Source organism: Manis javanica, chromosome X (assembly GCF_040802235.1).
Source record: "Manis javanica isolate MJ-LG chromosome X, MJ_LKY, whole genome shotgun sequence".
In the NCBI taxonomy this organism is placed as follows: Eukaryota; Metazoa; Chordata; class Mammalia; order Pholidota; family Manidae; genus Manis; species Manis javanica.
This window is the reverse complement of record NC_133174.1, coordinates 82888110-82906626: the sequence shown is the minus strand read 5'-3', so window position 1 is coordinate 82906626 and position 18517 is coordinate 82888110. Positions and strand designations below refer to the sequence as shown.

Below are 18517 nucleotides of genomic sequence, written 5' to 3'. Positions count from 1 at the left end.
ATTTTCTAGGAAACTTTTACTGTGTCTCCCAACTTATACATGATTGATTTGGTACTTATTAATCACTGACACTGAATTGCTATCTATAGTAGAAGACTCTAATAATCTTTTTAAAATGTTTTATTGCTGCTTGTGATCATTTAAAAGTTTCCTTTATTTTCTTTAATATTTGTTAAAGTCATATCATACCTATATGTCTACCAGAATTTCCCTTGAGGCCTCAACTGGGTAAGCTATTCTTTGCATTTAGCTGGTGAGTTTTTGAGGTATTGTGAGGTTTTCACCTTCATCTTTAAGTTTTTATATTTTTAACATTGCACACAATATTGTTAGCTCAAGAAAAAAATTCAGGTTCAATTCTTTGGGAAGAGTAACAGGTATGGGTTATAGCTATTATTCAACATTAAGAAATTAAGGTTATGTAACAGAAAAAAGTAGAGAATTTTAAAATTGCCATTTAAATAGAATATAATGTTTTGTATGGGAAAATTGAGCTACAAAATTATAGACCTATTCCAAGCCTGTTATTTTACAAATATGTGACATAGGTCCACTGAGAATAGTTGACTTCTGCAAGGTTACAGAGTTATTGATAGAATGTAGACTATGTTTCATATCCCCTTATTCCTAACCATATTGTTCTCACTGAACATACAATACGAAGTAGATATGTATTTATTCATTTGATAACAAAATTATTCTTTCCTTCAAAAACAGGAAGGAGTTCCTTAAAGAAGACACTAAGGATTAATTTATGTATCCTTCTAACGACTACTTACTTTTCCATAAAATAAGTATTTGTCTTAGAAGCCATTTCTATATTTTCTTAAAGATAATAGGTTCAAGACAGAAGAAAAAGAATACCAAACAGGTGTTATCATTTGATCTACAGTAATATCTCAAAACTGCAAATCATTGCTTCAAAAACTCTCATACATGCCTAACACTATCTTCATCAGATAATTACTCATGATAAACCAGCAAAAGCTGAAGTCTGCTACAGTATTCAGCATTCCAAATGTATAGCAGTTTCTTTACCAACCTCAAGATACAATAGTTTAAAACAAATTTCATTGATTAAAAACACATTTTTTGCTGCTCACCTATGACATTTTTTAGAAAATAATGGCATTTTGCCATAGAATTACTAAAAATATTATACCTCAAAATATTACAATAAAATGGCTTGGTCTCATAAATACAGCCAGTGTACAGAGCATTTAAAAAATATAATTACAATGAAATGCTCTTGTGTTGGAGCAAAAAAATGGGGCTGCTATGTCTATAAAATAAAGACATAATATTAAAGATGGTTTATGTCTCTATAAATTGTGGGAAGTTACAAAATGGCAGGTATTCTTTTTATTAATTCCTGCTGAGAATTAAGTTAGTTTACTTCACATTCAATATGTTCAATCTTCACCTTGGGGAAGAATATTTATTTGTACTTATGCCTATGTAGTGTGAGGGTAAACCTGATTAGGAATAACACGTTCCCAATCTTACTCCTTCTAACATACCAATCCACACACTTACAAAAAAACTATACAATCTTTAAACTTAACCGTGAATATTTTACTTTCCACTTTATGATCATTATTGCTCCTGGGAAAAGTTTGGATACTTAATTTGAGAATTCTAAAATAATTTGAACAAAATAATGTATTTTAAAATGTGTGAAGCTTTAATTCATGTACACATTAATGTTCAAGAGAAATTGGTTAACTTTGATTCCTACAATAGAATGGAAAAAGCCATATACCATGAGAGATGAAAATACATCTGCCTACAGTTACCTTAAGCATCTATATTTAGAAAGCACCACAGATACTAAAAACACAGACTTCCCTTCATTTCATGTCCATTAGACTCAAGGCATAGAGCCCCCTAAAGCATACTGAGAGGAGGAGACCAAGGGGAAAGATTGCAGGGAAAATGAATGATGATAATAAAACAAGATGCAAAAACAAATAATCAGTCAATAATTCTTCAAGCTTTCAAACTAATGTATTCGTAAGCAATGAGATTTTTAAAAAGACTAATGTATTAGTAAGCAATGAGATTTAAAAAAAGAAATAAAACTCACACATAATCAGCACTTACCCAATTAAAGTTCCTATCATAGAATACATCCACATTGAATTGTTAAGCAAATATACTTTCTCAAAACTATTAGTACTTTAACAACAGGACATTTCTTTTTTATGACTCAATAAGCATACACAAAAAGCAGATTTTTCTGGATACATGCAAAAGTAGTCAAATAAAACAGTCCAGCACCCCACATTCAATTGGAAACTTCTCTGTCTCTGCATTTACTTTCTGTGACTTGCTCAGCTTCTTTTATTCACCTTCCCCATTCTGACAGTAGTTCACACAAATCTGAATATCAACACTAGCAATGATCCAGAAGGATTTTTAATCAGATTGTGTGTAATGGTAAGCATAATGACTTCATGTGCATATAAGGTCTTTGCTGACTCAATTAGTTGACTGTGCAGCTACTAGTCTACTTTGCTAATGCCCTACCTGCTTGTTCTTCTGATTACTTTCCTAGAAATAGAGAATCTGTATATAGTCACACACCTAGAATAAAAATACCATTTATCCTTACCTAGATGACATGATGACATATAAATGGAATGCATTGTTTTTCAAATAAAAATTGTCAAAATAAGATGTTGTAAGGACCCAATAAAAAAAAGAAAATCTTTTTGCTGAAGAATCTAACAAGTACACACTAACACTTCAGAACTCTCTGGAATGCTTTTCTATACTTCAGAACAGGGCATATTCCAACATGTCTATAATATAAACTCCAGTACAGTAAATTTTCATATATCTTAAAATATAGTGTCATGTCTTTTGAAGCTTTATCACAGATCATCATGAGTTATTTTAATGTCTTAATTCATCATGGCCAGTGTTGCAGGGGTCTCCATCATCTCTCTTTTGGTTAGCTACTCAACACTTTTGTTAGAACAGTGAAAATGACAAAAGTGGAACCACTTAAAAATGGAGCTGGAGTAGCCATTTAAGAGGAACTGCCTTGCATGTCCTGCTTTCTAAACCCTTGAACTGGGCCACACCAACCAATGTTCCAAGAAGTCAGCAAGAATTAAAAAACCCTTTTTGAAAAAACTCACACAAGTGAACTTTGGCCTAGTGACTACTTTGCCTGACCAACCAATGAAGTACAAATCTAGCCCTGCTTCTTGGTACCAATGAAGTTTTCTTAAAGAACAACTTACCTACTCTTCTTTTTTATTCAATAAAAACCCTCAGTTTACTTCCTGTAATCAAGACACTATTTGAACTTCCACCTAAATCTGTCCCCTCTGAGTTGAAATTCTTTGATCCCAAACAAACACTTTACCTCTTTAACTGGTTTCTTGCTTTTAGGTTGGCAGAGCTTTGCTACTCAGTGTGCCTCCCAGACTAGTGGCATGGACACTGCCTGAGGGCTTCTTAGAAATAGAGAATCTCAGGTTCCTCTACCAGACTACTGAGTCTGCCCTTTAATAAGATCTCGGATGGTGTGTGCGTACATAAACCTTTGTGAAGTACTGTGTGAGAATATGCATTATCCGAAAAAAAATTAGTGTAAATTCTATCAATATATGTATATACTCAGATACATGTGCACACATTCACTTAATACAATGCTATGAGGAAGTGATTATTATTACTGGCATCTTAAAAGGAGGAAAACTGAGGCATAGGGAGCTTAAATGTCTTGCCAAATGTCATATGCTAGTAAGTGGCAGAACTGAGAGTCTAACCAGGCAATCTGGCCCCATCCCATTTGAATGTCTCTCTTAATAATTAATAATTTAATCAGACATATTACAATACCTCACTTTTTTGGATGTGAGACTAAACCAGAAATGGGAGAAGACAAAATATATCTGTACCTCCTATCTCTTAATGTAATTTTTTTAAATCTTATGAGAGGTAAAATTTTTCAATTTTACAAAAAAACCTATTTGGGAGTGGGCAAACAAAGAAATCAATGTTTTTAAAATCAAGGTCTCTTAAGGTCTTAGCATGAATTTGCTACAATATTTTTTTCTCCTTTTGCAAAAAAAGTACTGCTGAAACAGCCCAGAAAACTCAGTTTAAAATGTGTGACTAATTTCACCTATGCAGTGGTCTTTCACTATCTCCCCTAAAGCAGTCAGCTTTTACCCTCTATTGAGTGATAGTGTACATACAGACAGATTCACTTCAGTCTTTTGGGCATTATGGGATCTTTCTAGCTGAAATGTTTTTTTGTTTTTTTTTTTACTTAGCTACAGTTATTATCTTTTGAAGCCATGAGGGTATATTTCAAAGAGTTACATGGGTATTGAATTGGGTTCAGTGTGTTTAAGATTTTTCCCCATGATATTTGGACTTCAGATATTATATTTTAGGAGCTAAGCTGTTCTGCAGAAAGATAATGGATAGCTATTTAAGAAAGGAAGACGTAATAGCTCAATACGATGGTTCTTTTAACTGGAATTTCAATATTTGGACTTAATTCTGGTTGAATCCTGAAACTCCAATTTTCTACTTCAATAAAAACCGATATTTGCCTGACATTTTCTGATATATCCTGGTGTCCTGTCCAACTCAATTCAGTATCAATGATAGGAGGAGGGGATGAAATATTAGAAAACATTAGTATTGCACTGTTTGCAATAGTTCTAAACTAGTAAAACTAGCTTTTACAGAAAATTATCTCTTGGGAAAAAAAACCACAACAAACAAACAGAAACAGTTGAATAAAAGCATGGTGATTCAACAATTGAGAAGGCCTTTAGTGCATTCATATTTCAAAAGTATCTCCAATGAGTGCTACATCCTTGTAACTCAGGTCTGAATTAACCAAAGAATCCCTGAATTTCATGTTAATAATTTAACTTGGTTTTAAATAATCAGACTTATTTGCTACATTCTTTAAAAGGACTCAGGCAACATGTATGTGCCTCTGCAAAATCGGTTCCTCTTTCAAATCAAAGAAGCATTTATTCATTATGGAGATAACACAGTTTGCAAAGAAATAGGCAGGGTACATTTAAACAGAACTACCGATTAGAAACAGTTGTAATCCAAATTTGCTCTGTAAGTAATACACACACATGTACACAAAGATGAACAATCAGAAATTCATCTATCTTAGATAAAAATAGTAAAGATTAATTACCTTTCCTGGCATAATGATCATTAACATTCAGCATGTTTGCAACTTATAAAACTTTCACTGGTTAACACTAATGTAATTTTAGAAATCAGCAGTCCATATTGTTGTAGAAATGTAGAATATTCTTCCATTCTTCTTAAGTTTGCTTCATTTAAATTGAAAAAGGTAGCTACTTAGCAACATTAGTGACTCTTGTAGTTTAGAACACAATAAACATCAAATCTTGTTTTAGGACGTTATCTCTTGAAAGGGCTAAATCTCAGTTCTCTTGTTTGCAAGATGAAGGAGTTGGACTAGATGACATCCAGGTTCCCTACAGCTCTAAAATTCAAGGACTGTATAAAAGGCAACACCTGAACATGTACACCTGGCGATTTTAATAGTTACAAAATTATGACCCTAGTAGGGGCATCAGATATCGGTATAATCCCTTAATTTTAAAGTTAAAGAAAAGAAGACACAGTGAGATTAAAAGGCCTATCCAAGACCACATAGCTAGTTAATTGTAGTACCTGGATTAAAACCCTATAATATGCAAAAGTATGGCCTAAAAGAGATGATCTGTTATGGTCTGTGATAAAAAGCTTTCATGAATAACCTTTATAAGATTGTAATACCTTAATTAAAAAAAGCTTTCATGAATAGTGATTGTGAAATGAAATATTACAATAAAATTATTAGTCAACATCCAAAGCTTAAAAAAATATTGATTTAAATAGATACCCAAAAGTAATATTTAAAATCACCTGTTTTCTCATTGCGTTTGAGAGCTACACAAATTACAGGAGAAAAAATTAAACTTTAAAAGACTAAATTAATATATATTATTTAGAAGAACTTTTTATGTAACCCACAATTTTTTCTGATATAAGACTGATAAAAATTAACTGCCAGATGAAGATGATGTACTTTATTTTAGTGGAGCTGACACAATTACTAAGGTTATTGATTAAAATGGGGGAAAATTGGTTCAGTAAACACTGCCACTTCATTCACTAGTGGGAATCTTCACCGTTGAATAATGACGTAAACTAACAAATTGCAGAAATCATGGTAGGACAGATTGCCTATAGTTATTCAGTATCTAATGAATTCCTTGATATACTCACTAGATGTTGAGTGTTCTGTTGATGCTAGCAATTATGAGAGTCACAAGTTACTGTACAATTTAAAAGTGTCATGGGGCAAAATATATTCCTATAATGCTCCTCATTCATTACGATTTATAACGTTTTTTAAAACAAGAAATTGGTGTATCGTTAATGCTGCTAAATATTCCAAGTCACCCAAAAGTTGCATCTTGCATGTCTGATTATATTTCAAGGAACTACAAAAAAGAAAATGGCAAATAGTCTTGTCTTATAGGAAAAGATACAAAAAGTGAGGACTGAGACTAAGATAAAAGAAACAGAAGAAAGCAGAAGATCATAAAAAGAACGGCCTCATGGCTCATAAATAATAGAAATATAAATGTCAAATGAACTTTATTATGTGGTGTAGGTAGCCTAATAAAAATTAAGAAGTAAAGAAGGCTTATTGTGAAGAGAAAGCCACCTATTCTCTCTCACTGAAGGCGGTCACTCAAGCTTACTGACATTCCAGACCTTCTGGCATTAGCTTTCAATCGGCAGGTAGTGCCAAGCTCTTAGTGCTTGTCATTTTCAAACAGAAAAGACAAGATAAGAGATGGCTTTACTTAGAATGGCCTGCTTTTGAGTGACAAGCCTCTATCTAATCCATATTAGATTTAAGATGCTAAGGATACCTCTTTAAGGTTGTCACCCAAAAGGCGTCCTGCAAATGTCTTAGGTTTCCAGCTTTAGAGACAGGCTTTTCATTTTGATCCATGACTTACTTCCATGACTTCTTTTTTTTAGATTAGCTCTAGTGTAAATCCTTCATTGCCTCATGAAGTCTAGATACTCCAAATTAGAAGTCATTTTTCAATTGTCTGTATCGTGATTGCATTTCCCATATAGGATCGTATAGTAAGATTTGTTTCACCTATTTCCTTATTATGATATATTTTTAAACTTTCATAAATTTGGATAGAGAAAAATTGACTTTTCAAAAGCATGTCAGTTTAAGTGATAAAATTTATACATATTACGGAGCATCTACCACTAGATCACTGTTTATATCTGCCTAAACTCATTTAGTATGCACACTAGTTATCTTATTCTTTCCCAAGCAATGGTAGACAGCTGAACTCTTGGGTGGAACCATTCTTTCTAATCTATTTATATACACTATTATTTATATAACACATCAGGGACTAAAATAAGTGATAGTCATAGACAGTATTCATGAATGCAATGATTTTCCTTTGAGGATGAATAAAAGTGATTTTGATATTATTGCTAGTTTAAAAAATTGTTACTCTATGCGAAGGAATTTTTTTTTATTTTAATAGAAGGATAAAGCTATATTTTGCCTGTTGGCAAGGCAATGAAAGTGAGCAGGCATTTGTCTCATATCTCCAGGAACCAGTGGCACTGAGTCCAGTGCCTTTATCCAAGTGGGACATAGCTAATAGAACCAATGATTGATATTACTCCTTAGAAATACCAATTATCTTTCAAAATATATGACTTCAGGTTTGCTGAGCTGATTCAAATTATTTATTTGTTTATTTCACTCTCCCTCTCATGGATTGACAATACTATACAGGCTAAGAATGAACACAGGTTTAGGAAACTATTTTTCAAATGCATAGCCAGCTGAGATAGAATTGGCTTGGGTGGATAATTAAACTTTAAATGGAGCATAACTTCTCTTTCTTAGGTTGAACACATTCCTATTTATTTCACATGCCAAATGATGGTGTTTCACTTTTTGTTGTAGTTCAGCAATTGATGTGTGGCTTAAAGATATATTAGAGGGGCTATGGGGTCAATTTTCTCCGGTACTTGGCAAAAACAAAAATACCTACTTAACAGTTATGTGAGTGAACTGTGGATTTTGATGATTTTCTGTGCCATCTTCTGGAAGAGTAAGGACTACCATCCCCTTTAAATATATAAACCATTATTACTCTTCTTTCTAACGAGCTAAATACTATTCTTTCTTTTAATTTTCAGATGAATAATTAACACAGTACTAGTATATCCAAATTTTCTGGAAAATATTTGGATAGTTTTATTTTGCCCTTAGATATTTGACCCCTAAGATTTTTAATTATGAAGGGCTAGGTTTTAATGATCCATTATTCGGTTATATTTTTAAAGTTTCATAGTTTCATTTTTTTAATTTTACCAATTGTCTTCATTTAGAATTGGATATTCAACTAATCAAACTTTCAACTAATAACTACCTTAGTGTTTTCATGTCAATGATCTCAGCAGATCAAGACAAAATTTGGCATTTCTCTGAGTAGTACTCTAGTCACTCAAATTGTTGACTGCTTTTTATACCAATTAATTAGATTATGGGTAGAGGATCATTCAAAGTGTTTTGCCAGGGAAAGATTAATTACATTCTCCTTTTTTGTGAATTAATTACTACCATATTAGAGTGCTAAGCAAATCTGATCAAGTGAAAGAAAAATGGATGTTGAAGAGATATGTTAACCTGAGATACACTCTATCAGAGAGATTAGTCATTTTTAAATAAATGATAAAATATAACCCTTTTTATTTTAACTGTAGAATTTCTTTAGCACTAAATGCTCTCAGAACTCCATCTTTTCTCGTTTTGTATCACAGAAATGAGCAAAGTAAAAGAAAAGCATTAATACTTTCTTAAATGTTAGTGAAATTTTACATTTTACATTTAAGAAATCTTATTACTTTAACCTTAAATTTTAGACACTAGACCAGCTATAACGTTTCTAGATAGAGTGACTTCATGTGTGAAATGACCATATCCAGTGAAGAGGTTTTAAAAAATACAGATGACATGGCTTCTACAGCTAAAGAAATTGAAAACATTGATTAAACTAAGTCCTTTTTCCCTTCATTTAGGAGGATTTTCTCTGAAAATGAACTGATTTATGAGTGTTAAACTGAATACTGCCTTGAATCTCTTTAGAGACATTATATTTCACCATTTTCCTTCCAAAATAACATGAATATTATCTATGATCAGTCAAATTATAATATGCCAACAGATCGTTAAAAATTTCGGAGTAGTTACTCTTTTCTGTTCAACATACCAATAGTGAAAGAATAGCAATTCATTCTCTATGTAAGGGAAAAACATACGCCTTCTAATTTCACATATATGATGTGGTAGACCTTTGCTAATATTTCCATGTGTCTCGGAACTCAGTCTGAATTATATTAGAGCAATGTTTTACAAAAGAAAGTTGGACAGCATTCTTAACTTTTCATAAATTATGTTTTACCTGATGCTACTTATAAATAAATAGAGATTAGCATCAGGTCATACGGAATTTAGTTTGTTTAAAGTAGTCCCAAGAGGATCACACTGTCTCCAAATCTCTCAGTTAATACTATATCTTGATATATGAAATTTTCAGCAGTACACAATCATACTGTTCTCTACCAGGTCCACACTCTTTTGTGTGTCTCCACAAGATCCTTTGAAAATGCAAAGACATTACTTGTTACAGTATCCATAGTTACCCAGCAGCAACTAATAATGATGTTCATGGGTTAGATTTCTGTTTATGTTTTTACCATATTAGCTAGCTTTGAAGAGCAGGTACCCATAATTTGATGGGGTTATGGTGGGAAGAAAGCTCTGGAACATAAGCTGTTAGCCAAGGAAGACAAAAGTACATCAAATGACATGAAGTGACCCTCACACCAAAGGCTAAAGTCAGGAGAGTACAGTTGTAGGATTTAAAAATTCAAAAAGCCTTCAAGTGCAATGAGACTGGATGTTTTATTAAACATGTGTTGTACAAGAGAATTGGATCAAGTTTGCTTGTTTCTTCTTTATCTTTATCTTATTCTTGGCAAAAAGGCTCAAGAGAATGGATAGCGTAATTTCTTCATCTAATCAGCAGATTTTTTTTATCAACCTGGGAACTATACTTTAAAGTAGTATTAATAAATCCCTCTAGCAAATTTGGGGGAAAATCTTATTCATAAAAGTTGTATTTCTATCTGTTTTTGTGTGCTTACAAGGAATCTTCAGAACTATGTACTATTTTGGGCAATTCATTAGCAGAAAAGAAAGCAGACTGAGGGTGCAAAACATTTTAAAATATGAAATGGGAGCTGCATATTCATCCTAATTCTTAGGGACAGCACTTATTTCCTCTAACAGTTTACATTCTTATTTGTGGTGCTATTGCCTAACACTGCATAGATTAATGACATCTGTTCAATATCACAAACCCATTATTAGGTACTATTTCAGAGAGAGAGTTCCTTTGTAAAGAATCAAAGTACCTCATCACCTGCATTAGCCTAAAAAGAGTATATTGTTATGGAAAATTTTGATCATCTACTTTTTTCTTTTTATCAAAACACACAAACATATATACTATGTTAAATATCTCACTACTGTGTCATATTAAGATAAGACAATTTCATTTAAAGTGAAATATTGTATTTCTTGCTCTTGTAATAAGGTCCTTTATTATGCAGAATGGAACACCTAAACAAAAAATTATCTTAAAACATGATTTGGAGGGAAGTTTCAGGTTCAGTGAGAGAATAGTTAATATTACTCATAGTAAAAGTGAACTTTAAACATTGGCCCATTAATATTGCTAGCGTTAAAAAAGAAACATGCTCAAAATAGAATCACTTGCCCCCCATGACTGCAAATCAAGACAATTACAGTCTCAATTTATCCCAAGATGTGACAGTTTAAAAGTCAGTCTGATGTCTCCTGATCAGCACTTGGAGAGGTAATTTGTATGATAAAAACCTGCCTTTCCCTTCCCCCACGAAAGAAGAAGTCCTGGTTTAAAATAATCCCTCCTTTTCTTTCTTTTATAGCTTCTTGCCCCACCCTCTTTCCTATAAAAGCCATCCATTTGTACAACTCAGAGCATCTCTTTACTTGCTAAGTGGGAAACTGCCAGTATTCATGAATATCTTAATTAAGCCAATTAACTATTCAAATGTACTCAGTTAAATTTTGTTTTTGTTTTTGATTTTAAATATTAGACTTATACAGAAATGGACATTGATTTTGAATGATCTCTACCCTTTGCATAAGTTTATTAAACTAACAAATAACAAAAATGAATTATTTGTATCACTATCATCACCTACAGCCATCCCAACTTTAAAATAAAGCAGTTAATAAATAACTTTGTCAACTTGGAATTTGCCATTGCTTCATCCTATGGAGTAACCAGGAGCAAAATATTTAATGGTCAAAATAATAGCGTCAATATGACTATAGGAGAAAAATATTTAGTCCCTAGTAGAAATAAACTTAAAAAATAACTCTTAAGAATGCCAGATCATACACTGTTGCTAACACTTGTACTCTTAAGTACAAATAAAATCAGGTCCTATAAAGACCTCAGAATTTGAGTATTACTTAAACAACTACTTATTACTAGATATAATTGAAGTCAGTAAAGCTACATTTAATTTTAAATGATTTATAATTTCTAAAGCATACCAAGTATGCTCCTTTTACTATCAACAGCATCCCATCTTAGTCTCATTTAGCTTGAAAGTTTACTTCAGGGTTAGAGCCACACTGTGGATGCTTACTCTGGGTTTATTCTTTAATTGTTGCTATGCAATCCTCTAAGAAAAAGTCTTAGTAATATATGTTGTATGCAAAGGAATCAATTCTCTCATTCATAAAAATGATGCTCATTTCATCTTTATATTGTTATCCATTAACAGAGCCACTGCTACAGGCCTACAATTAAAATAATCGTTTATGAGATAAAAAAGAGCAAGGACAGTTTTGTTTAAGGAATATTCATTATTTATGATCATATTCTTTTTAGCAATTGGCTCTGAGTTCATTACAGCGATGGAAGTATTTACAGCTATGTATTTCCACCAGAAGTCACTATGTGGTGCTGTACATAGCAAATGTAAGTTAGCCAAGTGTCACATGTTATATGAGAATCTTTCATCCTCAGAATGAATGTTGACAAATTATCCCAAGTATAAAAATGATTGTAGAGTTAACAGGTGGTTAGGATTTTCTGAATTTAGTGACTAAAATGTCTCTAAAATGTTTATATTGAGAACACCTTTAACATCCAGTGTCTACTCTTACAGAGAGAAAAAGGTTGATGTTATGTCATCAGTGGTTTTGTATGTTTAGTCTTTGTTTACATCTTGACGTTTAACCAATACATTTCCCTTATTTTTTGGAGCTTCAAAAATACAGGATTAAAGCACAATGATGGGAAAGTCATTTTATTCTCGAAATTAGATACTTCATTAAAATTATGTATCCATAATGCTCAAAATAGCTTTTCAAGATTTCTGCTTTATACAAATTTATTTTATATGTTTATGCTGGTTACTTGGTCCCTTTCTTCATATTTGTTTATACTTATGACTCTTCACTATTTCATATATAGAATGCTTTTTGTACCTACACACTTTTATGTGTATAAAACATATCTAGAGCAAACTATAATTCTTGGAACTCAAGAATTTTCTGAAATATGTATAACCTTATCAAATTTTGCACTTTCCAAAATTATGAGGAAGCAGGGATGTTCATTACATGTTCAAGATAACAAATTTAATGAAGTTCTCCATTTAATACCAAGTTCACTACCCTTTCTAAGAGTTCAGCATCTTTGGATTTTGGAAAATACAGCCTTCATGCCTCCAGTCTGGAGGTCAAATCTGAATGTATTTCTAAACAGTAACATGGCATAAAGCATGTGGTTTCAGTATATTATTGAAAACCTCAGACCAACTCCTCTACATTGGAGTCAGGATTCTCTTATTTCCTCAAAGAATTAATGCCTATGGTTCTTATCACTATTTAAAGTAAAAAATAAAATCTAGGAAATATTTATATGAACTAATTTATATGTACACACATAAATGAACAAAGTAAAATAAAAATGGCTGGTTATATACAAACACATATATATGTATGTATAAATAGCCCTATCTTTGCTTAAATAAAATGACTTTTAAATTTCATAATAAATTTCATTCAAATTGGATATGATCACACATTTCAAATATTATAAACTGCTGCATGTATGCTTTCCATCTAATTCTGCATTTTTCCTTTTAAAGATGTTACTACTCACTAACATAATTAACTCACCAATGTTATTATGGCTGCAAGTGGTTGACTTGCAAACACAATAAGCCCATCCATACTGCAGGACTAGGGAGGTATCACTTACTGGATTCAGGATCAGAGTTGCCATCCCCTTCAGTGCGGTTGTTGGGTGCAGCATGATCAAAGTACTCCTCTTGAGGGTAGCCGAGGGGCAGGGCATGGGATGTGCTGGGAAGGCTACCAGCATCATGGTCTCCCAGTCCACCATCACTGCTGCTTTCCTGAGAGCCTTCTGGTAGATGAAATGTGACACGCCGCTGGGACTGAAAGGAAGAAAGAAGATTGCAGGGTTTCAGCTATGATCTGAATAATTGCTTAATGCATCCAATTTAGAAAATGTATTATTTCAGCTATCTAGTGAAATCACATTAACATTATCTTGAGCTGTGAACAATTTCAGGCTTTTGTGCACAGTCAGCTCTGTGTTCAACCCTATTTCACCTGATAGCAGAGGTGCTTTTATTATATTTTTAAATGGGGCACATCAAGATGCAGAATAAAAGGCAACTTGTTCCAAAGTAAGAGGCTGTCAGCCTTCATAGACATTTGAGCACACCAAAAATTCTGGTCGTCATTTGAACATGGATTTATTTAGCCATTATGACAAGAATTCATTTTTTAAGTAATAAGCAGGAATAACTGTAAGAAAAGTTTAGTGCTTTATCTGTAAGATTCTGGTAGGCTGAAACAGTAAATAATAACAAATTTATTCAATCACATAGGCTTAGAAAATTAAAAGTACAGCTCATCTTTTTGAAGAATTTTAGTGTCAAGGTTTTGAATTGGAATTCGTTTAAATTGATTCCACACTCTAAATATAAAAATAGTTGCATGGTATAGGTAACAGTTGTTGGCAATTATGAAAACAAACTATAGGTGTCATGTTAAATGATAATTATGGCAGAATATAAAAAACATATGCATGACAAAATATAAAGATGAAGAATTTGGTTTCCAAAACAAAAGTTTCATGACATCCAATAAGGGTGATAACTACACCAGATGTAGCACTAGTTTGTTTGCAATATTGCTGTATGTAGTGGTTAGTCTCCAAAGAAAGCCTCTACAATGGACCTCACCTCTTGGTATTCAGACCCTTATGTAGTTCTCTGTCACACTGAATATGGGTAGGTCCTGTATAACCAAACCTTGCAGCTTCTGCCTTGCTCCCTTGGACTACTGACTCTGGGAAAAACCAGCTGCATTGAAAGAAGTCCATGTGGAGACTGCCATACTGTAAGAAATCTCAAGCTGGTCATGTAGAAAGACAGCCTAGATAGAAAGTACAATACACAGGAAGGCCCAGCTGTGAAGAACCCATTCCAGACATCACAGCTTATGGCCTCATTTGAGCCATCCCAGCCACCTCCACACATTTGAGCCACTCTATATATCCTATATCCTAACCTCATATGCCCTAACAGAATTAAAATTGCCAGTGAATAGAAGGTAAATTTGCATTAAATGATGGAAGTAAGGGCTATATATATATATATATATAAATTCCTTTCTGATGTAAGGGCTATGGATTTTTTTGTTCATTTGCTTACTTACACAGAAAATAACATGACAATTTAAGTAAAAAAGATATTATCTCATCCTAGGACACCTGTACTAGTAACTTAATTAAAAGCCCTTGCAAAAATATGCCTTAGAATGAATCTGTAATTGGCCTGGCCATGTACTCACCCTCAACACTCTTCACACTCATAAACTGAATCCCTTAAGGGGTAAATAAGAAAGAATGAATGGCTTTGTAAGGACTCCCTTTAGTGAATACAAGTGCTTTCATCCCTTCCTGAATGCGCATAAAAACACCTCCAGTGTCAGCACACTGCTCCTGAAATGCAGTTCTTCTATTTGACATTGTCCACATATACATCTTTGAAGTTTCAAAGGCAGAACAGTCATATTAATAAACTCTCTTGTTTATATTAGCTTTAATAAATATCAGAATGCCTCAACTGGAGATCAAGTTATGTTGTTTGGTTATTAAAAGTGCCATATCATTTAAAAATAGTCTAAAGTTCAACAGAATATTGGGAATTTGATTTCTTTTTCAGTTCAGAGTTTACAATCTGAAATATTGTTTTACCCATTTCTGTAATCTGTAGAAGTCATCCAAATGTCATCAATTAAATATAGTATCCTCTTTATTCAGTGAATTCACAAGAGGCTCTATATTTGAACATGTGTGATTAACTAGATTTGTCCATCGTTTTTAAAATCTTCATGCAATATTTCCTTCAGTGAAATTGTTAGAATTTAATTTTGAAGGAATTGTTTTAAAAGGCTTCTGAAAATTTAACTTGTAATGAGAGAAGAAAAGTTAACCATTTTTTCCTATGGTTACTTTAATGATTTCTACTTAAGCTTGCATTATGTCATTTGTGATACTTCCAGATAGAACTGAACATAAAATAATTATATGAACTTAACAATTTATGAATCCTTTGTAGTAAATTTTTGGAACTGGGTTAAACTCATTTGCCCTTTACTTTTTAATGGATGAATCCTTAATCTCTGATGGCACTTTTCTGCTCTGATTCATAAGAAGATATTCGAAATGCAGAAGTGTTTTTCTTATACAATATATTTAGAAATATTAACTATTTCATGAAAATAATTCCTTAAGTCTCTTGAAGAGAAGAATAAATAATTTTCTTTTTTCTAGTCTTGAAGATGATTACTGTGCAATATAAAAGAGCAATTACATTAATGACCGTGTCATAATTTGTCTGTCTGCAGCCCTTCAAGGAAGCTGTAGAATACAAATTAAAACAATCTATTGACTGTAATGGCGACTTTATGGATGGAAATAAATCCTGGATTACTCATGACTAAATGGCTGTACTGAATGGCTACTTAGTTTTCTACCCATAATAGAAAAATCCACAGGGTGACTCTCCCTATAATCTACATGCCTTGTTTTTAGCCCAAATCAATCAAAATTTCAGAATGTATGAATGCTCAGAAATAATACTGGTGTCACATAGATAAATCATTTACAGGCAAACTATCAAATTCCCAACATTCTTCTGTCCATTATACCTCATGAAGGCATAATTCCATACTAAACATCAAGTGAATATAGTTACATTTCCCTAACATGATGTAAGTGGCCTTTTAGAGAGGTTAATATAGCAGCAGAGAGGCTACATGCAGATAGGTCAGCCTGTGAATCTCATTACTGAACGCTTGAGTACCATGTTCTAGAGGCAGGTTAGAATCACCTGTCAAAGTTTTCAAACTAATCATATAACACTGCACTCAGCCTGACTCCAATTCTAATACACTCTGACCTAGCCTTAGATTCACTACTATCACCAGGAACTCTGATTAGAACGGGTAATCACAGGTAGGATTATTTTTTAAGGATTACCATATGCAGGGTGGTTTTTGATTCACATATAAAATACTCTTGATATCAAACTATTAAGCATATTTTAAGCTTCTGAGTTCTCATATTCTATAATAATCAATACTTCATTCTGGATGTTAGAGGTTGTCTACTGTGGGGAAAATGGAACTTTCTGACCAGGATTCATGCCTGACCCTAATAGCACCCATTGTGTATATAATAAGAGCCTGTTTGCACATTTACGGGATGTTTACCAATGACAGAGCCACTGGTCAGTCACTGGAGCGCTGGCCCAGGGAAGGCTTGGAGAGGAAACACCCATTTTTTCCTCCCCTCAATTCCTGGTATGTAACTAGTCAGCTGCCCGCCAGTCACCAGAAACCCTGCCTGTAGAGCTCCTCCTGGGCTGTGGGTGAAGGAGGAGAGAGCTGCTAGGGAGGGTCAGGAGAGAGCAGTGGAGCCTGGTATTCCTGGTGAATTAAGCCAGAGCGTGGGAGGAGGGAGCTTAGTGCACTGCCAGGGGAGAGTGGAGCGAGGAGAGACTGAGACCTGCTGCGGTGAGAATAAATATGGGCCAGCTGCGGGTTCCGAGATGTCTGTGACCTCCATGGGAATAAATGCAGTAAAACCCCCCAAATCCTTGCCTTTGCCTTTATTCAATCTCACTGAATTCACAGAGTGAGGAAACACTCCTCTTACCAGTGGTACATCTACATTTTCCCACATGTCCTGTCTCTTAGCAAAAGAAATGATAATTATAAAGTAAAATGTGAACATATCTTAGAAACTTAGCTTGAGATTTTCATGTGCATTATATGGCTAGCACACATAACCCACTTGTAGCTCATAATTCCCAGTGTAAAAACTCCCAGCTGACATATTTTATAGCAGGCCCTATACTTTTTAGTCATAAAACCTCCTACTTTTCCAATTCAAGTCATCTTGCAAGATAGATCAGTTCACCTAGCTGTTTTTTCACTGTTCTATTTGATAAAATTAGAATGGTCTCTCATTTCTCATTTCTCTTCTTCATTCTGTTCCTGAAGTTTTTACCCTTCAAGGTTTTTATTTTTTTTATACCATAACTTATTACTAGCATGTGCAAGAAGGTCTTCACATTGCTCAATTCTCCCAGAATAAGATTATCTCTTAGCTTTCTTTTGCCATTGCATTTCTTCATGGCACTTGGTAATTTTTTAAAATTAATTTTATTTATTTAGTTTTTGGTAAATAAGTCAGATCTATTCCTTTGATGGTTAGAAGACTATTTGGCATTACATAAAAGTATCTTTCCTTGATTCATGATTCACTTCAGCTCAATCAAAATGGAAATAATCTCTTTGTAGATAAGCATGAGGAAGCTTCTTTCCAGAACGCTATTGATTACAAATTGTTAAGATGGCAAATGCCAGAGTTTTATGAACTTTGTGAATGAAATAGCATAATTAGAAATGTTTGAGAGACTACAACTGTGTGACTAACAATTAAAATAGGACAAAACTGAAACTTAACATTCATTGAAACTGGCATGTGTCCAAAAATGGCATTAAGCAATAGTAAAATAAGACATTAAAATAAAATCTGCCCATTGCAGTGGTCTTTAAGATAAAACTCAACTATCAATTAAAAAAAAACAAAGAATAGTCTACATTGTTTTTGGTGCTGACCACATCTAAGTTTAGTGACTTATATTTAAATGTATGAATTCCTATAGGATCTTTATTATTCAGAAGCAGCTTCAAACTATTCATTACCTCGTAGTC

At 33.3% G+C, this 18517-nt stretch overlaps 1 protein-coding gene across 3 annotated transcripts in view; it reads right to left on the bottom strand.

Moving 5' to 3' along the window:
- Positions 1 to 18517, bottom strand: part of PCDH11X (protocadherin 11 X-linked) — a 797150-nt gene that overhangs the window by 213024 nt on the left and 565609 nt on the right. For all 3 annotated transcript variants that reach the window (XM_073227421.1, XM_073227423.1, XM_073227424.1), the window contains one exon: positions 13458 to 13656. In XM_073227421.1, the coding sequence (XP_073083522.1) occupies positions 13458 to 13656 (199 nt within the window). The remainder of the gene's footprint in view (positions 1 to 13457; positions 13657 to 18517) is intronic.